Source organism: Cottoperca gobio, chromosome 5 (genome assembly GCF_900634415.1).
Source record: "Cottoperca gobio chromosome 5, fCotGob3.1, whole genome shotgun sequence".
NCBI lineage: Eukaryota > Metazoa > Chordata > Actinopteri > Perciformes > Bovichtidae > Cottoperca > Cottoperca gobio.
This window is the reverse complement of record NC_041359.1, coordinates 8640010-8667931: the sequence shown is the minus strand read 5'-3', so window position 1 is coordinate 8667931 and position 27922 is coordinate 8640010. Positions and strand designations below refer to the sequence as shown.

At 43.9% G+C, this 27922-nt stretch overlaps 1 protein-coding gene across 1 annotated transcript in view; it reads left to right on the top strand.

Moving 5' to 3' along the window:
• slc25a26 (solute carrier family 25 member 26) overlaps nucleotides 1–27922 on the top strand; it is a 59289-nt gene that overhangs the window by 27431 nt on the left and 3936 nt on the right. Inside the window, exons 6-9 of the mRNA XM_029431043.1 lie at nucleotides 10133–10177; nucleotides 13717–13786; nucleotides 17233–17297; nucleotides 20651–20724. Of these exons, the coding sequence (XP_029286903.1) occupies nucleotides 10133–10177; nucleotides 13717–13786; nucleotides 17233–17297; nucleotides 20651–20724 (254 nt within the window). The remainder of the gene's footprint in view (nucleotides 1–10132; nucleotides 10178–13716; nucleotides 13787–17232; nucleotides 17298–20650; nucleotides 20725–27922) is intronic.

Sequence of the window (27922 nt, the reverse complement as noted above, 5' to 3'; positions counted from 1 at the left end):
CTCTGTCTTCTCTCCCTCTATCGCTAACTCGTCTAATCGCTTTCTGTCTGTCACTCGCCTCATGCTTCTCATCTGTCTGTATTCAGAGTCGCAATGTTTGCCGCCTGGAATGCACAGATTTGATTGGCGGAAGTAGCATCACGTGGGATGGCTTAACTTGCATGTAATTGGTCTGTGAGTTTCCTGAACCTTGAATGTTGTACAAATAAGGTCACAAACTACTTTGTCAGGCATCAAATTCACAATGTAGAACAAGAATATCTTTATAATGGAGCCACAGGTTGCAACAACCAATGGAAAGAAAATGTGTCCAATAACAAACCTGTGATAAAAATAAAAACACCACTATATTGTGACAAACGATAGCCTAAATCTCAAGATCTCTAGAATAAAATGATAAAATGTAGCTAAAAATACTGGGGGATTTCAAAATAATTGATTTCATCAACAAAAGGAGTTCAAATGAGCAAGAGTGGGTCTTTTACATCTAAAGCTGGAAACACAAAATAACATACAGTCCAGTAAACATGGTTCAAAGCAAAAGATTTCATGTCCATTGTGATGAAATTCTGAAGTCCTAAGTGAGTCGTTTCTGATGCGGTCCCTGCTTCTCCCGTGCGTCTACTGAGAGGCCTACACTTAACGTGAAAACTTCATTACAATTTCATTAAAAATGAGTTAAAGCAAGCTTGTATTTGCACTGATCATTATCTGTTATTTGAGCAAGACAGTGATTTATTTAATATTTCTTCAGCAGCACAGTTTGGGGGATTCCACCTTAAGGCTCTTGCACAATGATCCAATTGAATAATAACCGTCACTAATTAATCTTTAAGAACTGTTTTATTCAATCTCTGATTGTGGAGAGATTAGCTGTTTTGTCTGCGGAGTCAGACAAAGATTTCACATTGTAGTTCCCACAGTGTGTGATTATCTGTGTATAACATAATTACTGTGAAGTTGAAACGGCTGCTTATAAAGTTACTTTGCATTACTGGTATGTGAGGGTTTGTCTTTCTCCTCGTATAGGTTCACTATGAAAAATGTTAATTTTCCCATGAATGGCAAATGCAATTTCAAAAATAAGAGCCGCTCTCAGAGCTGTAGCTCGCCTAAAACTCATTATCAGAACATATAGATGAACCTTGAATGGACACATTGTCAAAGCAGAGTATTCAGTTATCATTCTGCAACACATCTCTGGGATCAAATGATCTTTCCTTTCTCAAAACTACGGGGACAGGAAGGTTATGAGCAATGTTTTGTCTGTAGGGTGCAATGGTGGTGCACAAGTCTATCTCCAAGGTTACTCCACATCACAAACAATAGCAGAAGCAAAAAAGAAAAAACTTCTTCCCTCAGGCTGTTTGGAGAAATATTGCTTGTGTTTTTAAAGCAAGTCAGAGCAGTGATACAAGGATTGAAGCTGTGGCGAAATTCATTCTCCAGCAGGTAACACATTGCACAAATTTCTCAGCTCGACAGAAAATAAAAGACTTCAGGTTGTTTTTTGATTGGGATGTTCACAGTGGGATGATGCACTGGTTTAAGAAGGGAAAAGGAGGAAGATACTTAGTACTTGTCTATTCCCCTTTCTTCACCACTTCTCTTTACAGTCATTTATTACATCATCTCCTTCCTTCACTACTAGCATCAGGTTAAAGTGTTAAAGCTTGTTGATGTGAGATGAGCACAAAACATTTTAGAACTTTAAAACAATAACACTACAGTGATTAGTTCACACGTCCTCCACCCTGTATGTTTAATTTTATAACTCAAATAAACTGTGTGTGTGTGTGTGTGTGTGTGTGTGTGTCCTTAGCCTGCCCTTAACTACAAATGGCTTATCAATTTTAATCAGGCCACATATGGTTTTTAGACGTTCCATCTTTGCCAGGCAACACACTCTCACTCTGCACGTAGGCCAGGGGTGTCGAACCAAGTCATAAATCACTGGTGGATCATTCTTTCCAGATCCTCTGCAGAACCAATCTGTCTCTCTTCCTGCCTCTGTCTCTCTGTATGTCTCTGTCTCTCTTTCTGTCTCCCTCTCTCACTCACTCCCTCTGTCTCCCTCTCTCTCTCTCTCTCTCTCTCTCTCTCTCTCTCTCTCTCTCTCTCTCTCTCTCTCTCTCTCTCTCTCTCTCTCTCTCTCCTGCAGTGTATGCTGGGAGTTTGTGTGGGAGTGAGACACTGAGCGTGTGATTTTTGATTTCATTCTTTTAAATTTATTGGTAATTTATATATATTGATTTAGTTTACTTTTGGTGAGTTTGGGTGTGGTGGTTGGGGTGTGTGTGGGGTTTTCTCTTGCCGGTGTCTCGCCGGTCGGCGTCTGACACCATGGTAAATGGAGAATTCACCAAGCTTACCAGGAAGCACGCCATAAAGATCTCAGTCGGCTTCCTGTGTAGCGTAGAAGATATAGGTTTAGCTGTGGGGGAAAAGGTCGGACATGGCAGTGTAAAATCACTGGCGCCGATGAACAGCGCCGTTGTCATTTTCCTGGACCAGTTGGAGAAGGTGAATCGCGTCATCGAGACGGGTATCGTGGTGAGTGATTTGTTTGTGCAGGTGTTGCCACTGGCCCTACCCGCAACCAAAGTCATTCTATCCAACATCCCTCCGTTCATAACTGATGAATTACTCAGTAGAGAGCTTTCCAGACACGGGAAAGTTGTTGCCCCGGTGAAAAAGATTATGTCTGGATGTAAATCTCAGTTACTGAAACACTTAGTGGCGGTTTCACAGACAGAGTTTAAAGCCTAGTCCCAGACTAAAATGCCTGTTTAAGCTGTTCTAACTCTAAGCGACCTGCACAGACTCATTTTAAAATAGTCCTAGATTTAGCTTGTTCTGGATTAAACTAAACTGGTTGCAAGAGGGAGGATTAGAGCTACTCTAGGACTAAATTGAATCCTAAATTAATCCTTCAAGGAGGCAGGTTTAACGTCTGCTTAAATCCAACTGTTAGTTTGTGAGGCAGCATGGACTACTTGGAATATCTAAATGAAGATGAACATTTACAGCAGAGGCCAGCCGGACGAATACTTGTTGATAGGAGTAGTCCATTAAATTACTATGATGAAATAACTTTTCGAGACCGCTTTAGAATGTACAAATAAAATGCATTGCAAATAATATATTTGCTTAAGTCTAGCCCATAAGTCTTCAACAGGGGGTCCGCTGTTTGTAGATGAAGCAAATATTGTTTTATAAAAAAAATGTTTTTTAAATAAAAAATATCTATATTTTTGTTTTGCACATTCACATCCCACCCCCCTGGGAAACTGGTGATTTGTGTGGTGTCAGTGAAGCAACTATTTGTAGAATAGTTCACAAAGTCTGCAAGGCCATTTGTGAATTGAGGAGTATTTATATAAAGTTCCCTGATGCTGCTGCCCAAGCCAACTATAAAGTGCAATTATATGAATATGGCCACTTCCCAGGAGTGATTGGCTGCATAGAAGGATGTCATGTTCCCATCAAGTGTCCATCAACTCCTGATGCTGAGGAGTACAGGAACTGTAAGAACTGGTTTTCCATCAATGTCCAGGGTGTATGCAATCCTAATTTAGAGTTTTATTGAATTTTTTGCTCATGAAATTCTCTTGCTAACTTTTCATGCATGGTCCTCTTTGTTGTTCTCTGCTGAAAGGTGGTGGCATCATCTTCTCTCAGGGATGCTACAGCAGATGTGGATGGCACACACTCACTGTGCCCTGGCTCTTCAAGCCTGTTCAGATTCCTTTCCTCTGGGAAAATAACCATTCAAAACACAAATATAACCATCTGATCCACAGTCATACTCGTATAATACCAAATACCTATGTAAATGTATGTACAGTAGTATTATGTTCAGTGGTGTGTGTGTGTGCCACTGTGCTTCACAGATCAGCAACATGAAAGCTGTGGAAAAAGATAGATTGACAGGGGACTATAATTACCTGACAACGTAAGTAATTAACTTTCTGTGGTGTATTTACCATTTGTGCTCAGGTCTTCATCTGAACTTTCTACATAGTCATCGTCTGGTATACCACCCAGAGGTTGTTGGTGCTCTATAATTCCAGACAGCAAGTCACTGAATTCATCGGTTTTGTTTGTTTCTGGTCCTCCACCAGTCTTAAATCGCTCTCAAGCTTTTTAAAGCCAGTTTAAGGTTCTTCCACAGAGTCTATAAAGGCAGATATAATTCTACATGTGATTTTGGAAAATATAAATCAACCACTCTTTTTCTATGTAGCAGTAGTATGGTTTTTACTTTCTATAGTTGGATGGTTGGACCCAATTTGCTTTAGTATCGGTTTTTCATATTCACTAAAGTTTTTGGAACGTATTCCTTTTGCATCTGCCATACTTCTATCTCTAGATCCACATCAGAATTGGTGTTTTTGAATCCATTCTGGGTTTTCATGAGCACCATTACACCAACAGCATGTGCTCATACTTAACCTAATGAGGCTTAACCCAGGTGTTCTCGTTTAGTCTTGCTTACCTTACTCCAAGACTCTATAGTCTGCGACTAACTAAGCCAAACTCAAGCCACCTTTATGCTAGAGACTTAAATGTTTAGGCCTATTCCTGGTTTAAACTAAGCTGTGTCTGTCTGTCTGTGAAAACCGCCCCTGTATGAGTCAAAGAGGAGTGTGGCCTCACTGAACAGGAGTATTATAGATTAAAGAAACTTGCGGTAAAAGTAAAAAACAAATACATATTGATGATGTGTGTTTTCATTTATTTATTTGTTTTCATTTTTTATTTTAACATCTCAATTTCTATGGATACTTTTAGAGTGGGTGTTTTGAATGTGAATGGAGCCAGAGTAAAAAAAAAAGGAAGAAGGGATTTTAACTGCACAGAAAATGCATCTTTAAATCGCAATCACGCAGAGCCGCATCCAGCGTCCCAGAATGCTCTGAGACAGCTGGTCCACTCCCATGGCATGGTGGATGTATGGAGAAGGATGCACGCAGATGATCGGTAGTATACATAGTCTCACCACCGAGATAATAGGATTTCCTCAGCCAGGTTGGATCGTATTTATTGTTTTAAACAGCATTTTAATATTTTTAAACTGTGCAGCATCAATCCGGCTGGTTTTTCAGATCATTCTTTGCTTTTATGTAATGTTTTTATTAGAAATACAAAGCCAAAAAGTCCATATTGGCATTTTAACTCAGTTTTAACTTTTGACAGAATTAAAATTAGACAGGTCCTTACTTATTTGTAAGGACCTGTTTTTAAACAGAGGAATGGTGATTTTAGCAGTCTTAGGCAGTGGTGGGACCATGGTAAGACTGAAATAAAAATGCTCTGTCAATAGCACATCCTCAATGTCACAAATGACATCACCATATATATGAAAGACCTGGAGGGTGATATAGTGGAATTAGAAAGAATTAGTGAGTCCACAGGAAATCGAGGATATATTGAAATCCTCAAAGTAAAAAAAATGGCTTTGGCCGACCTGCTAGACGTTAAAGTACAGGGTGCCGGTCCCGGTTTCAAAACACCACCGAGAAGGGTGCTCCCTCTAGCTTTTTCTTCAGCCTGGAGAAGAAGAACGGACAGAAGAGGGTAATCCACTTACTTCTCTCAGACGCAGGGCATGAAATAACGGAACCAAGCCAGATAAGAAGGCGAGCTGTGAGCTTTTATTCCTCCCTATACTCAAGTGAGTATAAGGAAGAGGAAACACTTTTAGAGGAGTTCTGTGGTGAACTACCTCAGGTCTCTGAGGAGACCAACTCACAGCTCGAGGGGCCGTTGAATATGTGGGAGCTACAGGCCGGCGGGCTCCCGGTATCGACGGCTTCACAGTTGAGTTTTTTTAAAGCATTCTGGGACATCTTTGGAACGGATGTTTTTAACGAGAGACTGGCCTCTGGTTCCATGCCGATGTCCTGCCATAGAGCAGTGATAACACTTCTGCCTAAGAAAGGAAACCTGCAGGACATCGGTAACTGGCGCCCTGTGTCTTTGCTGTGTGTGGATTACAAGCTTCTGTCCAAGACCCTTGCAATCAGGCTGGGGAGGGCTATGGAGCAGGTCATCTACCGGGACCAGACCTACTGTGTGCCCGGGAGGTCCATGGTAGACAATGTTTGCCTAATTTGGGATGTTTTGGCTCATTGGGCATTAATACTGGTCTGATTTCTCTAGATCAGGAAAAAGATTTTGACCGGGTTGAGCACAATTTCCTCTGGAAAGTAATGGAGAAGTTTGGGTTCAGCCCTGGATTCATAGCTAAGATCAAGGTGTTGTACAGTGAAGTTGAGTGTGCTGAAGTTCAATGGTAGTCTGTGTGCTCCTTTTAGAGTGTGTAGAGGGGTCCGGTAGGGCTGTGCTCTGTCAGGAATGCTCTATACGCTCTCCCTTGAACCTCTCCTCAGAAAAATGCGCTCCAATTTGCAAAGTCTGGTTTTAATGGCAACATTGTTTTATCGGCATACGCAGATTACATTATTATTAGAAGCCAGGGGGATGCAGACATTTTAATCAATATTGTGAATAGTTTTAGTGTAGTATCGGCTGTAGCCTCACCTGGAGAACGGACGAGTTTAAATATCTAGGTGTGTTTTTAGGTAAAGAAAATATCGTCCAGAAGAACTGGGAGAACGTCAATGAGGAGATTGAGGGAAAGCTTTCCAAGTGGAAATGGCTGCTCCCTCAGATGTCTTTTAAAGGTAGGGTTTTGGTAAACAACCTTGTGGCATCCAAACTGTGGCACCGTCTGACCTGTGTAGACCCTCCCTCAGGCCGTTTAGCCAAAATACAGAAACAAATGGTGGATTTGTTTTGGGATGGTCTACACTAGGTGCCACAAGGTGTGCTGTTTTTATCCAGAGAGGAGGGGGGACAGGGCCTAGACTTTTAGACTCTAGTTTTTACAAAAATATCTTACCGGTCCGGCTGATTTGGTTTGGAGAGACGTGGCCAGCTGTATCCTCAGACGCGTGAGTAACCTGGGGCTGGATACTGCTCTGTTTTTAACTGATTCAAAAAATTTAAAGTTGAGTGGGCTGCCTCCATTTTTTAGCCATAAAAGGTGCCCAAAGTCTGACTCTCTGCACTGGTTGTTAAAGGAGCCACTGATCCACAGAGCCAGGCTGGACGTCAGCAGCAGCGTCACCCCCAGCCTGATGGTAGCACTGTGCAGGTCCAGGACCCTGTGCCTGCAGCAGCTGGTAGATGCAGTGGGGCCGGCGATGAGCGATGCCCGGGTCTGAACTCTGTCCGGGTGGCTCAAAGGATCCTGCAGCTCTGGAGCCAGAGGCTCACTGGAGAAGAGAGGAGCCTCCTAACCAAATACAGCCAGGAAGAGGCTGATCCAGATCCAGCGGACCCCTTTTCCCAAAGTCTACCTGAGCCCAGGGCTGGGAGAACTGACTGGCCCCCTGCTCAAGGTCATTAATCCAGTTAAACTGTCGCTGCACAGAGCCGACAAAAAAACTTTCTATACTAACTGTTTAAAAAGCATCTGCAGAAAAGGCCTGTGCAGCAGACCCTCCACTGTATGGAGCAACAGACTTGGTGGAGAAACTGGACCGGGCCCATAGTGGAGGATTTCATATAAACCTCCCCTCAAAAAGCGGACTGCCGACCTTCAGTGGAGGATTTTACATGGTGCTATTGCCTCAAGCGCTTTTATTTCTGTTATTAATCCTGCCGTTTTTAACAAGTGTCCATTTTGTAATCTTCGCGAGACTATTTTCCATGTTTTTAGCGAGTGTAAGAGACTCACAAGTTTCTTCTCTCTTTTAACATTGGTTTTTAGTCTCTTTGATGTAGTTTTGACTGAGAGTTTTTATCATGGGAGCTGCCTACAAAAAGGCAATCAAAGAAAAGTGGCAGCTCCTAAATTTCCTCTTTGGAGAAGCCAAAATGGCCATATACATAAGCAGGAAGAAGACAATAGAAAACAGAGGCCAGGAGGCCCGGTCAGTGTGGCTCTGTAAAAACAGGGCCAGATTCTGGCTCGAGTTCAGATTTGTTAAACATAGTTATGATTTAGAGACTTTTAAACAGGGTTGGTGTTTCAAATATATTGTTTGTTTTATTGATAAAGATTAATTACACTTTGCACAGTTTTTTGTTGGATAAAAAAAAGAAAATATTATGTGTATTACATTGTAAAACTGAAATGGATTTTCTTTGCACTTTATTTGTAAACTGTTTCTCTCTCTATGTCTCTCTCTCTCTCATTTCTGTCAGCTACACTTAGACATGTTACGGTACGTTGAGAAAACAAACGGTATCTAATATATAAAGATACAAATTTCTCAATTATGAGAAAAATGATTAAATACATAGGTAACTTAATTTCACTTATACCAACACAATATGTTCTGCTTACATTAATTAACCACAACACCCCCCTCTATTCTCTCTAACTCTCGTCCTGACCTGCAAAAAAGCATAATTCTTCAGGGTGGTAATAAAAGACCGGTGCACTTTTATTCCTTTTTGAAAGCTCTCTCATCTCCCCACAGTTGAATTACAGAGGTGTACTGACTCCTCATGGTATAACACTCCACTGCTCCACGTTTAGGGGCCTGGATACCAGACCTACATCAAATACAGTTATTAGATAGTCTCTGAGGACTCAGAGTATTTGCTTCTGTATGCCTGGATAGACCAGATGGGCACGAAGAGTTTCCACTGGAACGTTTCTGTTGGCTCCATGTACCAGGCAACAAATAAATGTTTCATTAGGCAGTACTTAAAATGTTTTCTGTTTTTTTTTTTTTACTTATTTCCATATGCAGTATTTATAGACTATGGGTTTATCTGCTGTAACGGACGCTGAAAAGCAACTGTTCAGGACTGGAACATCCCCTGTGTGCAGCTACTGTACCATTCTAGGATTACATCACATTACATTTTCATTTATAATACTAAACTAAAGGTAACTTCCCCAAAATACACGATAAACTCTGTTTACAACATGTAACTTTAGCCTTACAGTAGCTTTAGTCTTTTTAACATATCATGTGTGCAGAAATGAGAAGCCTGCGGTTTATTTCTGTGTCCTGGAAGGGAAAGCTTCACAGTCGTAGCAAAGTAGCTAGGTGTGGCGGGGCTTAGCCAACGGTCAATTGGAGAGATATTTTTATAGTATTAACCTGTCATGGATATCTGATTTTAATTTAACTTTGTGTAGATATTCAGAGATACCTGGTATAAATTGTTTAGAAGTCTGGAATTTATTTTGTACATTTCAGATTATTTAAATAATAAAAAAAGTGAATTCTGTTGGCGTGTGTTTCTAATATTTCATAATTACTTTTAATACATTTGGACATCCGGTCTTTTATAAGCTTTTTCAGGTATTTGAATTTACTCTTGTTTTAACAACTCTATATCTAGACTTTAACTGAGCTTTAAAATGTTAATCTACTTCAGAGTGTTTGTATGAGGTTAGTAAGGTCAAGAGGCATAAACACAGCTCATGTATTTGCTTTGTGCTCAGGCTGACTCAGAGTTAGATCTGTCCAGCTTTCACCGGCGTGCTAACGTAGTCTGATGGAACATGTTGGAGGAGGCGGCGCAGATGGATGAATGATCCTCTTGTTGCTGTGATCAAAGACTGATGACACAACTTGGTGTCACTTTTATTTATTTCTCTCTTTGGTTTTTGTTTTTGTTCCCTTCTCTTCCTTCCTGTAGTGTGTGTGTGTGTGTGTGTGTGTGTGTTCCTGTAGAGAGAGAGAGAGAGAGAGAGAGAGAGAGAGTGTGTGTGTGTGAGTGTGAGAGAGAGAGAGTGAGAGATTTGCCCCTTGCCTTGGCACGGCCGATGATTTCCTCCCCTCTGTATCTCTCGGCCTGAGCAGATTTAGTGTTTCCGGTGGCAACACTTTACCATCACTTTAGAGCGCGCTATCTCTCCAAGTTTACTCCATCTATCCGTTCAGAACTGCCAGACCACAGCCCGTCTCATTCATTAATCATCAGCAGTGAGAAGGAACAAGGGAGCAGTCAGACGAGAGAGAAGAAACAGAGAAAGGTGGCAGGAATGACAAGTGCAGGAGACTGGAGGTTAAAGATGAAATTTGAACCTCCAGAAAATCCCAAAAAGTAATGCTGAGATAATCCCCAAGATTACAACTCTTGTCTACTTGTTTTTCAGATCCCGTTCTCACTGGTGCAGTTTCCACTTTGGGAATATTTAAAGGTATGTATAAATGTTTATCTAACTGACTTTATTCCCTCTTTCTTTATTATCCATCTGTTTTTACCCCCCCCCCTCCCCCTCCACCATTCCTCAGTACCATCATTTACAGTAATTATTCTCAGTTATAAATCCGTAGTAAAGTTATAGTGTGCTTACGCTCTGACACATTTACAGCAGGCTCACCCGCTGCATTCCCCCGTTTCATTGTGGCAGGCGAAAATGGGACTTTACGCACCGCTTTAATGGGTTGTCACGACTACCATCAAACCAGCCTTCAATATATCACGAGAATATCCAGTCCTTCATGTCTGTCTCTTCCCAGCGTTTCTCATCTCCTCTCTTAATATCTTTTCTCCCCTCCTTGCCCTCTCTCTCTTTTCATTATGTGGCCCTGAACACATAAAAAGCTGTTCTTCTTTGAGAAGATGGCGTTTTGTCAGAGTGACATCATGTCTCAAGGGCGCGAGATGCGGACAGTCGAACATTCCATCAACGTTAGGAGCTAACGGCCGAGCTCAGACGAACAATACACTTCGCAGCTGTGTGTGTCACTGCATTTGTGAGAGTCAGATTTTGTCGTTCACAAGTGTGTCTTTGTCCCTCAGTCAAAGGCCCACTCTCTCCAGGCCATCTGGACACGTCCGTTGGCGGAGAGCTGAAATGCTGGAATCTGGACTTCTCCCTTCTTCTCCTCTTTTCTCCTTGTCCTCTTCTCTATCCAATTGGCTCCCTACTCCCAGTCCTCCCATATGTATCCTCTGTACTAACAGGGTGCTCTGAATAGCTAATGAGGCGTTTCCTCAGTTACACTGGCAGAGACTCGCTGACTAGTCGAGGAAGGAGAGGAAAAACTTGCAAACAAACAGATTTAGTTTTTACTGCCATTCCTTTCAGAGTGACCACCAAGATGTTCAGAGGCTTTCATTCTCAACAATAACGTGATTTAGTTCGAAAAATGCCAAAGTGAAGGAATTTGAGAGTGAGTGCATGTGTGTGGCAATATCTCCCATCTGCTTTACGGGATAGTAATGTGCTGCGTTATGACCTTTTCCCTTTTTATTTCACACCGAGCCAGCACAGCTGTCAGTGAGAGAATCAGAAACTGAAAAAGGGAGAAAACCAACCAACTGCTACGGGACTGTTGGAAGAGGAGTAAGATGACAAATCCTTTTCTAGAGTGCAGTGAGTTCAACTTGTCCGTGGATTTCTGGGTTATTATGGAGAGGCATATTCCAGTCAAGAAGAGTGTTTAAATCTTTTATAGAAATCCACCATCAGGCATGTCACACAATATGAAATAATTGCACGCATTGGCACAGAGATTTATTTATTTTACACCAGACTTCCTTATCCATGTGAGTAATTCTCACTGTTCCTTCACACATTTATTTCACAATATTGTGGTTTTCCCAACAGCATATGTAGAATTGAGACAGTTTACACCATCTGTGACCTCAAAAACAACATTAGCAAAACAGGAGGGTGTAACACTTTTAGGTTACGACTGTACACCAAGAAAGAGCCACAGAAAATTCAAAGAATTTTGCGTCCAAAGGCATGATGGGAACTCAAATTTAGCCAATGGTGATGCACTTACAAATGCTGTGTCCCTACACATTCGTAATGTGCTGACACACTCTCGTGCACACAGACCTACCACTTCTTTCCTGTGGGAAGTCATCCAGGTGCAAACTCTGACCCTGACACAAGGGTTCAAAGGTCAAAAAGTTTGTTTTCCCAGGTTTACCCCTTATTATTTATTCATGAAACGGAGAGGAAGGGATGGAGAGACTCGGAGAGGGAGAGAGACGGAGAGGAATCCCCCAGTGCGTGGCCTTTGATGTGAAAAACAAAATCTCCTTTTGAATCTGCCCTCTAATGGAATACACATGACACATCCTGAGCTCTGCCAGTTCTTCTCCTCTGTATGTGTTTACTTGTTTGTGTTTGCATGTGTTGTGCACGCACACATGGTTTTTGTGATGTCCACATGTGTGTGAGATAGGAAGGAGAATGAGATAACATTCAGCCGATTAAACTCGCAGGGGGGGAAATGGACAAAGAAAATATTAGTAATCGCTCTATGCTGTTGCTCAATTACGCTCCCTGAGAAATAATCATACCTTGCAGCGCCCGAGGCAGCCCAGCTGTCCACATGCATTTTATACAAAGACTAACCTTGCGTGGTCGGTCTCTTCATCGCTTTGCTGAAACTAATCGGGGGAGAGAAAAGAAGACAAAGACTTCATTCTCAAAACAAAAAATCAGCTGGTTTCACTCAGTAGCCAGTTGCATTTGGGCAAGCTGTCCTGTGGTGTGAGCGTTTTCAGATACACAAAGTGCTTGTAAAATGCATTTGACTTTATTTAATGTCATTTTTATTGACAAAATCCCAATAAACTGGGAACCCTCTGTTTAGCAGAGCTGCCACACAACCAGACCAGATCTGACTGCGGGTCAGTTTCATTACACCCCCTCCCCCAATCTCTTATTACCTCCACCAAGGAGGTTATGTGTTCGGCTCGGTATGTCTGTTTGTATGTCAGCAGGATTACGGAATAACTACTGGCCGGATTTTCATGAAACTTCTTTCTCTGCTCGGGACGCCATTACTCCACTATATCTTCAGCAAATAGTTTGCTGCTATATTGATGTTCTGACTGTCGTATATATAACCTTTAATAGTGCGAGATATTGCGCTGAGTGCGCCCTCCGAGTGCCCTTCTAGTTTTACACATAAATTGGCTCTTTATTGCACGTTTAACATCTAGCAAGCTGCATCTAACTGCCCAAGTGGTCAACATACAAACTTAAAGCCTAAAAGAGAAGTTTACCTGGAGCTCAGACAGTTTCAAGAGGGCAGGACAGCTAATTATTTAATTTAATGCCACTTCTAGCTGCCGCTCTCCAGGAATACAATCTCAAGCGTCATTACACTACTAAATGTGTGAAGCAGTATGTTATGTGTGAGGGAAAGGAAAAATAAACACCAGTTGCTCAGCTTCAGAGTGTATATAGTTACAGTTTTGCAATTATTTTCTTCTTTTTCTTTCCTGTGGGGTGGCATGACCTGGCCATTGATCCCAATTTAATTTGAGTTTGAGACCCCTGGCGTATAGCGTATCCTTACATGTTAGCAAATATGGAATATGTTGATGTGTTGATATGCGCTGACCTACTGTACTTCAACATGGCATCTGGACAAAATGTGTAAAGATGATAGAGTGGGAGCGCTGCAGCACATTCTCATGCCTCCCTCTTGTCCCGTCCCAGTTCTTGGGAAACAAGTAGCATGACATCACTGGGAAGAAAAGGCAACATAAAAATAGCCGGACAGCCCGGTTCCCAGCCGCGGGCCTGGACCCCAGACCAGACCAAGGTTCACAATGTGTTTTCAATGTGTCTGATCTCCGCTAACAACAATCTTCTCTCTCTTTGTTTCCCTCCCTCTTTCTCCCCTTTTTTCTCTCTCTTTCATCATCCTCCTCTATCGACAAACCCTCTCTTTTCCTCTCAACATTTCCCTCTCTTTCTCCCAGACTCTGTGGTCACGGAGGCAAGGTCACACGCTCTACTCTTGGCAGGCTGCAGTGTGCGGAGCTTTTGCAGGTGCAGGGGATTATTTGCTGCTTTGGGAAAGAAGAGGAGAGGGAGTGGGGGGTGGAAGAAGGAAGAGGAGGGATATATGGATGGATGGATGGATGGATGGATGGCTGGCTGGCTGGATGGATGGGTGAATAGATGGCTAGTAGGGCAGGACAAGTTTACCCAAAGCCACATTCTTGTAAGATTCCACAAAGGTGAGCTCAGCTGGCAAACCACAACCTGCACAGCAGATCAGAGCAGAAAAGAATGGAGGAAGTGAAAATGCATAATTCCAGGTCAACATGTTTTTACAGCGCTAAATTAGCAATTCTCAAAACAATGATTCTGCATTTTTGTTTCTAAAAAAGGGCCGTTCTCAAGTCCTTTAGCCAATGAAAATCCTACCAGAGCAGAGTTTTATTGTTCTGTCTTAGCCCGGATGTGTATCGGGGGAGAGACAGACAACGGAGGGATGAGAGGGGCCGGTTCCTGGGTTAGGGCCCCTGCAGCTGTGCGACCTCCTGAGCACTGGGGCCTGAAGCAGTTTAAAAGAGAGGGAGAGAGAAAGGCGCAGGAAAGGAGTGAAGGAGGGGAAGAGGAGTGGACTAAAAACCAGACGAGCGGGAGAAAGGAAAAGACAACAACTAGAGAGAATTACATCACACAAAGAGACGAGCTATGTTGGGGCTACAAGCTCAAGACATTTAGTGATTGTCAGTGTTTTAAAATGTTGAATTTGAGCGTAGTTCAGACAAATGTCACAGCCCAGTGTCACCCTTACCAAGGATAAGGACATTGTTTTATGATTACAACTTAAAATTTACAGATTGCACTTTCATTGATAATTAATTTTGTTCTAAAGTTTTTTTACTGAATCTGCTATGGTTTCACTAGTAGTCTAATTAACAAAAAAAGGTTGACAAAGGTGGTCACTCCTCAATCATTTCACTGGTATCAGCCTGTAAAATGATTGTGGAGTCACAAGCTAAGCTTCAGAACATCTAGCAACCTGAAAACCTAAACGTATCCTCCAATGTCCCGATCATCCACTCCATAGAGTTCTGCCTGCCGTCTCTAAACTGCAACTTTAGATGCATAAAATGAAAAGCAGTACTCCTGAGTCTGCTTGGTACCAGTCCTTATTGAAAGGCTCTCAATAAGCATGTAGGAATGTGCAATTCTATAAAAACAACTTTGCACTGTCCTGAACATTATTGATGTTAAAGCCTCTACATACCCCTGGTTAAACCCACACAGGTGTTTGCACTTAATATGCTTGATTACACCACGGAGGTGATTGGCATCTCCCCGACTCTCCTGTAAGTTTAGATGCATCCTTTAAGGCGGGACAAGTTACTGCATCTCTTACAACAATCATTGATATTGGTACATGGAGTCCACTGAGCTCTGAAAACACCTGTGTGGGTGTGCAGCACATTCAATTCAGTCTGGGATTATTGCATCATTTGTATTTATATGTAGTGCATGTCATTTGTCCTGCATTAAATGTAAAGTTAATATAGAGGCATTGGCAGGGGTAAAATATATTAAATGTTCAGATACTGACACAAAAGCATATTAAAAACCACTCACTACATTTAGTGTACTGTACGGTATCACTGTAACCACAGACAATAATATAAACCCAGAGGGGGCATGTAGCAACATAGCGTGTAGCTCTGAATTTAAAACGTGACAAATCATCTATCCTTCCACCCAGTCTTCACCTCTTTCACCATCAAAATAGTTCCTACATGAAACTGCTCACAACAAGCTCTCTGGATTATCTAACCGGGTCATGATTTCTGAAAAGAAACATTGCTGTTTTTTAAATGTTTTTGTTTGGCTCTTTGAGCCCCACAAGCCGAGGGCCATGTTGTTCCTTTATAATCTAGAGAAGGCAGACGTCTCTATGGCCGATATCTCTCGGCTAATTTACACCAGAACAATCTAGATTGATAAAAAAAACATAAAGGTTAAGAGGAGAAATATGTATTTATAATCTGGGGTGAACTGTCCCTTTTTAAAGTATTCATCTGAAAACAATCAGACAGCCTACATGTCCATTAGAATGGCACAATTGTCAATTGGGATATAAAAGGAAATGATTGAAAAATATGTATTTGGGAGGATAAAAGGCAATCTGAGCCAAAAGGGGGAGAGAAGGAAAGGGGCAGGGGCGAGTGGAGGGTGTGGGTCCAGGGTGGGAGTCAAGTTCACGTCCCTCTGCGACCGAGATGCTGTCCAAAAGGGATCCTCAAGTTTCAGTCACTTCCCCTTACATCGCGCTTCACACTCTCTCTTTCACTCATACATAATCTGCCTGACACTGGAAATGCTCACACAGGCGCCTTTAATCATCCCAAATATCTCCACTTGTACCCTGCATTGACTTACGACGGATTTGACCCCGTTTGAACCGCCTAGAGAAACGAGACGATGTTACATCACCGTCTGATTCATCCTTACCTTCATCTCGTGGTTCTTCCAGACAAATTTAGATCCTCCAAATTCAGCGCTCGGTGTGTAAGATTTGTTGGTCTACTGCGTTCTTTTTACTGCTATCCAGGAATATTAAAAACAACAGGCAATACAGGCTGTATGTTTTTATCCTTGCTGAAGTTTAATTCACTCAAAGAAGGAAAAACTTGAAATCCTTAAATCTTATAATAAGCCAGCATTAAAATGTAAAATGTAACTGTGTGTTACACCACACTAATCCTAACGCTTTCCTCAGCTCACTTAGTCACATTGCTCCTCGGTGGCCCATATGGATATGTTTACCGAGAGCAGTTGCTATGTTTGTGGCGGAGTGACACACGCATATACTGTAACACACTTATACATACACTACGGCTCAGTGGGGACACCCCTGGATCGCACTGCCGATCCAGCTTCCAACTTGGAGGGATGGTGGGAAGTTGGGGTGTAACTGCTTTATAAAACTGTGTGTGTGTGTGTGTGTGTGTGTGTGTGTGTGTGTGTGTGTGTGTGTGTGTGTGTGTGTGTGTGTGTGTGTGTGTGTGTGTGTGTGTGTGTGTGTGTGTGTGTGTGTGTGTGTGTGACGCTTGTGCGTACATTGGTGTGTGTGTGTGTGTATGTCTGCTTGAGTGTATTGGAAAAGGGAGTGTGTGTGCGTGTAGCTCTGTGGAAGGTGTGGCTTGGATGAGGCAGTAGAAGGGGGGGGTGGGCAGGGGGCGGTGGGAATAGAAGTGTGTCTGTCTAGCTTTTGTGGTCTAATAACAGGGAAGGTCTCGGCTGTGGAATATTATCATTTTTATGAAGTTAATGGAGTGCAGGGGCCAAGAGTTCCACTATTTATTGCTGAATTAATATGTTACTGTATCTGTGGTTAAGTAATTGGACCTTTTTATGGGTTTATTCTCAATATTTAAAGCCTCTTCTGAGTGCCGAGAGAGGGCCTTTTATGTTTGCACTTTGCTAAGTGTGTGTGTGTGTGTCTTTTGTAGGTGCAGTAGCGGCATTTGTTACCACTCCTCTTGACGTGGCGAAGACCAGGATCATGCTCGCAAAGGTATACACACACACACACACCACCTCCTCCTCTGGCAGCAACTTTTAAACACTGCTGTCAGGTGATGCCTCGCAGGCAGTGAGCTGAGCGGGCCTGCAGCCTGAGCCGATTTCAACAGTGTCCGCACACTGGACAGAGCAGAGCCGAGGTAGCACCGGGACAGTAGTGAGACGTACACACACATCTATCATCTGATCTGGACTATGGACAGTGTTCGGGAAGACATGTTTGGGTGCATGGTTAGTGTTAGAGCGAGAACTTGTAGCTGCTCCAGAGGAATTTCTATCTCAAGGCTGCTTGTCACTGAGAGGTGAACCAGAAGGCCAGTGTCCCTCCTGGTAACTCTTCTGCTCCGTCCTCTCAAACTGTCCCTCTCTCTTTCCATGTAGTAGTGTCCCTTCTTTCTCCTCCCTCTCTCCACCTCCTCTTTCACTTCTGGCTCGCTCCAACTGTACGTCTGGCTTCCCTCACTATGTCAAGTGTGTGTGTGTGTGTGTGTGTGTGTGTGTGTGTGTGTGTGTGTGTGTGTGTGTGTGTGTGTCAAGGGTAGTGAGTTCAGAGTTACCCCCCAATCAGCCCCCCCACACACACTCACAGACTGTCCTTGGAGAAGACAGTGTTCCATTCCTCAGCACCCCCTCCATCCTAACTAATGAGATACTGGAATTAACAAAACACTCTTGATCTCTTGCGAGAAGCCGTTGGCTGTAGGTGGAACAGCGTGTTACAAAAGCTTCCTGTAAACATAATTTGAAAGGCAGCTGCTGTAATTTACCACCAGCAAAGCACCTGTCCTGTGCTGCCTCAACAAGGTTTGGTTATAACTTTATAAGGCCAAGTTTTGGATGCACTTCAGGCACCACAGGTAAGCTGAGTAAAAGTTAATAGCATCTATTTGATGGTGGAAAGTCAGCTGATAGCACCCCAGCCCTATGTATTCACTAGATATTTAACTAAATAAAAGCCAGGATGACCCCCTTGTATACAATGTATACTGTTACTGCCGTCAAACTGTAGCTTTGTGAACTCCATCCAGGTGCATACACTTTCAATATTCATATAATTACATTGAAGCAAGATATAAAATCCCACTAATTTCTGCGGAGGTTATTTTCCCATTTCATTCTGTGGAATAGTTTAATAGTAATTGCAATAGTTTGTATTTTGTTTTTGCTTTTGTGAAATTTGATTATCTCGATTCTACATGTTAAATAAAGATATCCCATGAAGCAGCATGCCAAAGTTGGTGGTCATATTCCTTTTTCATGGTAAATAAGCATTATAGGGAAAATAATGGGAATTTGTTACGAAATAGCTGTGAAACCTTATTGTTTCATCCTTTTTCGACCCAACTGACTGTTATTATATAGTTTTTGATGATTTGTCTAATTCTTCAAATATTTTCTCAATTAGCGATTCATCGTTTAATCTCGAAAACATCACAAAAGTAAGCGACACAATTTCCTGAAGCCCAAATGTCTTACTTTCATCAACCAACAGTCTAAAATTCAAAGATATTGGGTTGACTGTCACATATGACAAAGAAAAATAGCAAATCCTCACAACGGGAGAAGCTGGACCGAGCAAATGATTGGCATCTTACTTGCAAATTGGACTGAAATGATTAATCAATTATCAAAATACATGCCTTTTTTTCTTCTTCTGTCAATCAGCTAATTGACTAACTTAATAAATAAATAAAAAACATAGGTTAAAAAAAAGACCTGTAAATGTGCTTAGTACAAGATATTAGGCCATAAAAGATGTTACAAATATTACATTTATAAAGCATTTCCATTTCCACCTGAAGTGCCCTCAGCTTAGAAGGTAACATGTCATATTTTTTTAATCGTGTCAGACATAAGTTTGGTTTAGTTCTACAAACTCCCAAAGCAGCAAAGGATGACAAGTCCCGGCAGGAGTGAAACAGAGACAGCGAGAGCAGGGCTGGTGTTGATGGGTATGGATTTTTTTGGATTGGATGAAGGGGAGGAAATGTGGGTGCTGGAACATGTCACATTAGTTTCCGTCACCGCAGTAGCAGAGACGAAGGTTCTTTCTTTTTCTACGGCCGGCAGAATGAAAGGGCGGTGTTGTACAGTAGGAGGCCTGGCGCGGACAAGGCCGAGGCGGGCGGATGTCCAGGGCGTAGCTGGACGTGTAAAAACCCCTCCAGGGCAGGACTCCTGCCCGCACCGCCCTGGCTGCAGCGCTGGCAACATGCCTGGCACACCACGCTCCTGCTGCACGCCTCCTACACTGCTCCTGTACAACACTGCTCTTCTCCTCAGGGCTGGCATGTTTCCTGCCAGGGCACCGCACTGCTGCCATCAATGTCATGTTCGCTACCCTCCGCTGCACCCAACTGTGGCACACACAGGAGCCAATGTCAGGCTGGTACGCTCCAACAAGTCATCGCTGTCCTTCATTTCACTGCATGAATCCGTGTAGATGCTGGAGAACGTGGAGGTCAGCATGGAGCACATTTTTTTACTACTCGCACATTGTTGAAATTCAGATAACAAAACTGTGTGCGTGCGTGTGTGTGTTTTGGACACTCCCACCATTCCACAGTGGTAAAGGAAAAGAAAACTTGTCAGACGTGAGAGGCGAGAGTCATTTCTCAGCCACCTGTCTCCCACAGAAACATAAGGCATAGGGGTGTTTTTCTTTCCTCACATGAATAAAATGTGGGAATCTTCCTCTCATTCCTGCAGATCTGGGACTCACAATTTACAGCAGGCGCCTCAAACCCTTTCCTACATACTCAGTTAGCTGTAGATCGCCGTGCACGCACCTACACACACACACACACACACACACACACACACACACACGCACACACACTCACACTGCTCCTGCCTCCTCTCCTCCACTGCCTCTTTCTGTTTCTCTCTACTCTGGGCTGCCACCCCCACCACCACCGTTCACCCCCACCACCACCACCCACCCTCACTTAACCCCTACTGGACCTATCCTGCAGCTCTCATACTCCTCTGCCACTCCACAGTGATGGATTAAAAACTCTCTGGCCGGCTAAGCCGTATTGTGTAAATATAGGTTCTAGACTGACGTGCGTGGATGTAGACCAGGAGAACTTGTTGAGTGTGTTTTTGGGTGGGCAAATGGCTGGGTGTTTTTGTGGAGCGGGTGCCTGGGTGGGTGTGGGGAGGTGTCACCTTTGCTGACACAGCTGTCCATGAGGAGAAACGGAGGGATGAAAAGAAGGAGGGGGAGCCGAAGGAAGCACAGCTGAAGAAGACTAAACATGGTGTCCGTTGGGAAGCAGGAAGTGAAGGAGACGATCCATCCATCATCACACCTCTAATTTCTCTTTCTGTCTTTCGCTCTAGGCCGGGTCGACCACGGCGAGCGGCAACATCCCGCTGGTGCTCTACGATGTGTGGAAGAGCCGAGGCGTTTCAGGGTGAGTGTGTGTCTTCATTTTAGAGAAGTGTTCAAAGGCGATTGTGACAGTCGAACAGCCTCTTTACACAGCGCATTTAAAAACCTCTTATTTTACATGATTTGATTTAACCCGGACCTGATCCCTCACGTAATCCAGTTTGATGATAGAGTTGCTACTCTGGGGGGGGGCGGGCCGTAACTTTACAGCCGCAGCTGAAGAATTAGATGTATAAAAGCTTTTCCCGCCCACTTGCTGCACTGTCCTATTGATTACAGTGTTACAGGGGCCAAGTGGAAAGGTTTATTTGAGTGTTTTGATGTGTTTATGATGCGTACTGGACAAAAGGCCAGGTCTAATGGGGCCGCAGAGGGCTGCCAGCACTAAAACAAACACTCAGCCGCGGTGAATAATAGGTCCGCTTGTGTACAAGCCGCAATCATTTAGTTAGGATGCACCTCGGCTTAATGCTCATAGCAGATTTGGTTTGGGACTGGGCCAAACACCATTGGGACACACAAACACACACTCAGAAACACTTGCAAACACAAACCTCTCTGTTCTTGTTTGTTTGCAGGCTGCAGTGCTGGAATCTAATCAAAGACAAATTACATTTCAGCTTTGTGTTTAATACGAGCCAAGGGGTGATCCCTGCAAACTGCTTTCAGGCATCAGTAATAAGCCAGCCTTCAATTTTAATAAAGATCATGTTTGAGGCTACTGCATGATCTCAATGAGGTGATAGTTGGCGGGCCCCGGTGGAAAAATCCTAAATCCCACTCTCCCCAGCTGCAACAGTAACCAAGTGGTAATGTACAGGGGAGCGCTTTGATGCCAGTCCCCCACCTCCGCAGCACACTGCAACCCTTGATGTTTTTCTTTCTTTCCATCCTTCCCTATCTCCTCCAGCTCTCCTCTGGGTCCAGCTGTAAAACTCACTCGTATTGTGCATGCACCATAAGCTGTACAACATGATAAACTCCTAAAAATTCTCCCCTGATATTGATGTAACCGGAGAAGGTGGGGAATGAGAATAACTAAGATAATGAAATGCAGAGACAAAGGAGAGTGTGTAGAAAGTAAAAGGTGGGGGCTACTGCTTCACGGGGCCAAAGGCCTGGTGGTTGCGCTGGTGCATGCCTGATACAAATTGCTGGGGCTTTAAAGCTGTAATTATGGTAATAGGCCCAATTGCAGTGTAGTGAAGCTCTAAAGTGCTTCCATGTGTGTGCCATGCCCCAGAGACCCCGGGTTAGCAGAGAGCAGGCCTCCCCCGGTAACCAAACTGCACCAGGAATCATGTCAAAACAAAGACTAATAAGCAACATGTCGTCCGGGCTGTGTCTGCTTTGTGCCTCATGTAAAGCAAAATGGAGGAAAAGTAAACAAATGACATGTTTGTACCACATACACACAACAAAGCAGAAACTCTGAAAGTGTGTGGTGAACCTTAATTATACTTGTATAGCACCAGGAATCTTTGTTGTTCACCATAGCAAATTAAGTTGAGCAATTTGAGAGTTTAAGTATCACGAAGGGTTGGGAGGGGGCTTTTAGGTTAATTACCTGTTAGCAATGTGGCCAGTAACCTAATACAAGTACCACAATGTTAAAGTACTTTATTTGAGTACTTTTTGTTACTTTCATATAACCTCAATACCAAATAGGCAAACATTTGGAGTAGAAAAAGGGGAACAACATCACAGTACAGTGCAAGTTCTGCCTTCCAGATTTGAAAGTGGCCTCATCCTCTGGTTGTTGTCATCATTGGTAAGGACTCAAATCCTTTGGCACATTAGTGTTACCAGGTTTTAACTTGGAGAAAGCAGCGGTACCCTTATATTTAATTGAACATGCTTTTGTCCCGCTTTGTTTGTCCCAGATTAATTTTCTACGAACCATCTTTTTGAACGCTGAGATGCCGGTTGGCCAAAAGAATAATCTTGATGAACTGTACAGTGAGCAAAGCATCCTGCTTTGCGAAAGTGAAAGCCTTCTTTTCACTAAGGTTATAGGCCATTGTGTGAGTTTGTTGTAATGAGTGCACATCTGCTTGGTAGTATATCGTTTTTTATTTTAAAATGCATTTTAAAATCCTGCTCATAACCCCCATTTTTACCAAATGTATCGGTAATCTGATTAGTTCTTGTTTTAGTTTTTTTTACAGTTACCTGACTGACTGTATAAAGGTGTATTGCTGCCCCAACACCACACACACACTGAATCCTTCAGTGTGTGTGTGTGTGTGTGTGTGTGTGTGTGTGTGTGTGTGTGTGTGTGTGTGTGTGTGTGTGTGTGTGTGTGTGTGTCGTTTGGGAGGACAAAGTGCTGTAACATCTGTGTTTTTGAATTGACTTTTGTTATTATCATCCACCTTTTGTCCCAGAAATTCAAGTAGACCCACCCCCTACTGAAGGAATGTGTCAAACATCAAATCTTCAGTTTTACAGAAGACCCACACAGTATGGTCTCTTCCTTGTGAATGTATCCAATGAAAAGGTTTCATGACAAATAACCTCAGCATCTGCTCTTACACGAGTACCACAAATGTTCTCCCATATACATTTGAAGATTTACCTCTGTATTTTTCTAAACTGTAGCCAAGACCTTTTCATTGAGTTCACACTTCTGCACACTCCCGTCCTGCCTTCAATCTATATTTAGTCCGATTCCTCAGGAGAGGTGATTGGCCGACAATAGGGGAATGACAGCTCTCAGTGGCTAGCCAGGGTGTGATGTCAGAGCGAGTCAGGGGAGCCGAGGGGAAATATTTTAGCTCTGACTCTGACGTCTCAGAGTCTACAGGTGGGCCTGATCCCAGACCAGAAATGTAACAGTAGTCAGGAGACAAAACAAGCGTTGAGTTTAAAATTTGTTGATTTCTCACACAGCCTGCAATCAGATCCATCACGAGAAGATAGGAGTGGAATATGTCCGGACTTGTTGTGTCTACTGTGTTGTTGTTTAGCTGTCCAGCTGCTCAGCGTACATGTTTGGGAGTATCACAGTATCACCCGGGGGACCCGGTCAATAGCCATCTCCAGATCCACAAAACACATGTAGACCGGTTGGGCGTACTCCCAGGCCCCCTCCAGGATCCTTCCGAGAGTGAAGAGTTGGTCCGTTGTTCCACGACCAGGACGGAATCCGCATTGTTCCTCTTCAATCAGAGGTTCGACTATCAGCCGAACCCTCCTTTCCAGCACCTTGGAGTAGACTTTACCGGGGAGGCTGAGAAGTGTGATACCCCTGTAGTTGGCACACACTCTCTGGTCCCCCGTTTGGATGGTTCCCCTCTTCCCCCTTCTGAGGTTCCAGACGGTTTTCCAGAAGCACCTTGGTGCCGACCGAAAGTCCTTCTCCATAGCTTCTCCGAAGTTCTCCCACACCCGCTGGTTTGCCTCCGCCACGGCAGAGGCTGCCGCCCTTCAAGTCCGTCGGTACCCTGCAACTGTTCCCAGAGTCCTCCCAGATAACATAACCTGGAAGGACTCCTTCTTCAGTCGAACGGCTTCCCTGACCACCGGGGTCCACCACGGTGTTCGAGGGTTACCCCCCCCTTGAGGCACCTAAGACCTTGATACGACAGCTCCTCACCGCAGCTTCAGCAATAGCGGTTTTGAACATCGCCTACTCAGGTTCAATGCCCCCAACCTCCACAGGGATGTCTGAAAAGCTCTGCCAGAGGTGTGAGTTGAAGATCTCCCGGACAGGGTCTTCCTCCAGACGTTCCCAGTTCACCCGCACTACCCGTTTGGGCTTACCAGGTCTGTCCAGAGTCTTCCCCCACCCCTTGATCCAACTCACCACCAGATGGTGATCAGTTGACAGCTCCGCCCCTCTCTTCACCCGAGTGTCCAAAACATGCGGCCTCAGATCAGATGATACGATCACAAAATCGATCATTGACCTTTCGCCTAGGGTACTCTGGTACCACATAAACTTATGAGCATCCTTATGTTCGAACATGGTGTTTGTTATGGCCATTCCATGACTAGCACAGAAGTCCAACAACAAACAACCATTCGGGTTTAGATCAGGGAGGCCGTTCCTCCCAATCACGCCTCTCCAGGTGTCTCCATCGTTTCCCACGTGCGCGTTAAAGTCTCCCAGCAAGATTACGGAGTCCCCTACTAGAGCCCCCTGCAGGGCTCCATTTAGTGTCTCCAAGAAGGCCGAATACTCCGAACTGCGGTTGGGGGCATTGGCACAAACAACAGTTTTCCCCCCCATAACCCGAAGGCATAGGGAGGCGACCTTCTTGTCCACTGGGGTGAACTCCAACGTAGCGGTGCTCAGCTGGGGGCTTGTGAGTATCATGACATCTGCTCGACGCCTCACACCTTGGGCAACTCCGGAGAAGAATAGAGTCCAACCCCTATCCAGGAGTACGGTTCCAGAGCCAAGACTGTGCGTAGAGGTAAGCCCCACCAGATCCAACTGGTAGCGCTCCACCTCCCGCACTATTTCCGGCTCCTTCCCCCACAGAGAGGTGACATTCCACGTCCCCAGAGCCAGCCTCTGCTGCCCAGGTCTGGTCCGTCGAGGTCCCTGACCATCACTGCCACCCGTGTGACAGCGCACCCGACCCCAGCGGTTCTTCCTGTGAGTGGTGGGCCCACAGGATGGATGGATGGATGGGAGGCACCACGTAGCTTCTTCGGGCTGTAAGTAATGCTAAGTACTTTCCTGCAGCGGGTCTGTGGCTTATGTTTCAGCAGATGGTGATAGAAAGCTGTGTTGAGATGGAAAGAGCACGCTGAAGGGCAGGACAACCATCTCCGGCTAATGTCTCGCCGTGTATTTGGAGCCTTTACACCAGTCCGGGCGTACGCAAACACACTTGAATTCTCTCTCTTTCTCACATACATACTCTTTGTAAGTCACACACAACTAAACGCTTCACTGGCCGTCTTTTAAAAAACACCCGATCCTGGGCGAGTCTTTCTGAAACGTGGAGTTGTGTGAATAGTTGGGATGGCTGAGAGATCCCTGACATGCTTGGCACTTTGTACACAAAAGGTGAAGCAGGGAGTCTGTTTGTGGCCCAAAGCTTAAATTAACAATGAAAGCTGAAGTGTCAAAACCTTAATTCAAGGTCCACTTACTAGCTTTTTGTCTAGATGTCAACTTCTTTCTTGATTGTCAGGAGAAAAGTCATGGACTGTATTGCATTGTCAAACCAAGATCAATCCAAGATGCCAAAATGTGAGGAAAAGATCTTTCGTAAATTAAGATAAATGAAGACCTTGGAAGTTTCTCGAAAATATACAATAATAGACATTGGTCATTGAAAGTACTCGATTTTATATATTTTGTTAAAAGTTAAAGTTATTTTGATCTATTTTCTGTCTGCATGTGACTCCTGCAGTTGTGTCATTGTTTCTCATGCTAGTTTTCATTATACAAATTATCTGTGAGGTAATTAACTTTGATCCATATCTCAATCGTTTATGCCATGTTGGGTCCTTGAATTTGAAGGAACTGGGCCTGGAAAGTCCTTGAAAAGTATTTGAATGTGATGTTTAAGAAGGTGTGGGAGCCCTGAAAGATTGTCACGATCCATCATTAGTGATGCTCATTATTCTCAAAGGGGTTCTCCAGTGATTCAGTGTTGCACTTAGAAACTCACGAATGAAAGATTAACATAAGAATGGTAGAAATTTAAGCAGCAGAGGTCGAGATATCCTGACTTTTAGTCCCGAGTATGGGTCAAACTCCTGAAACCCAGTATCCTACATTTCCCATAGTGCAGCTCAGTTCCATTAGACATTAATTGTCCATGTTTTTTAAAACTACAGTCCCAGTTTGTGATGCAGGCTTACTGCTATAACATGATAACCCTGATGATGTCATAAAAACGGTCTCTCTTGAAATTACAAGTAGCAAACTGGATCACACTGGCTTTGCAAGTTGTTTAATCTCATGACAAATAATGTATAATAATGTCACTTGTCACAGTATGAAAAGCACAGGTGTAAATTATAAAATGATTAATGGCTGAATTCCATTTAGCTGCTTCAGTTTCAGTGTCCTGGTGTTGTATATGATGTCTCACTGTCACACAGCCAGGACCCTCTGGTACACGTGAATAGAACAGAGCCATCTCTTGTGTTATTAGCTAAACCTGTGCTTTTCCTAGTATGACAAATTAAAAATGTCTGCCGTGAAAAAGATCTATTCAACAAGCTTCTTCACAGCATCTGCTTGCGCACAGCTGATGGAAACCGCACAGAATGTTGTGATCTTTCCAAAGTTTTTCAAAAGATGGCCAGAAACACGAGTACTAACACGCACACCCACGCAGGTGATGAATGCAGACAGACTTTTTGTGTGTGTAAATGTTTCTACACACACACACACACACACACACACACACACACACACACACATCCCCAAACGCCAGACGATGTGAGCGTGGGGGCGTATTGGCAGACAGAAGGTGTTGGTAGGCAAATACACGGCGAGGGAGAGATGAAGTGAGCACGTGTCTGAGAAGCAGATGACGCAGCAAGAAAAAGAAGACGTTGGAGGAGAAATCCCCGAACAACGGAGCCAGCTGAGGGGGCCGTCGTTGGACAGAGAGACGGAGAGAAATGGATGGATGGACAGAAGAGGGACATGTGTGGATGTCATCCGGCCATCAGTCATGCATAGAGAGAGAGAAAGACAGGGGGGATGAAAGCTCCAGGGAGGCCTCAGGGTGGGGGCTCGATGCCTAATCCCAAAAACAGCTGTGTGTAGCGGGGAGGGTGGATGGTTGTTGGGAGAGACAGGGGCTCTCTCATGCCTCATCACATCCTCTGACCCCCGCAACGTCAACAGCTTCTTGTTGGGCCTCAGTCGCTAAACTCGAGCCTGCCTCAAGCGTGACCCGCACCCGAGGAAGGGGCCATGCTTCCACTAAGGCACCGTAAATCACCCACAGATACTGTCGATCGGTGTCCTGACACCTGATACCGTCGGAGCTGCCCTCAGCTCTGTTCACACGGTTTCTTTGTGGACAGAATTAAAGCTGCTGCAAGCAAACTTTGGAGAAGTGAGCCTTCATTACCAAGTACAAATAAATCTACTTCCTTCTGTAACTGTTCCTCTGGATGAGGTTCAGGTGCATGCATGTGACAAACGGAAGAAATTCCAAACATATTGTGCAAAATGTAATACTCATATCCTCCAACAAACACATTTGTCAGCATAGACATATTTGTCTTAGTGGTTT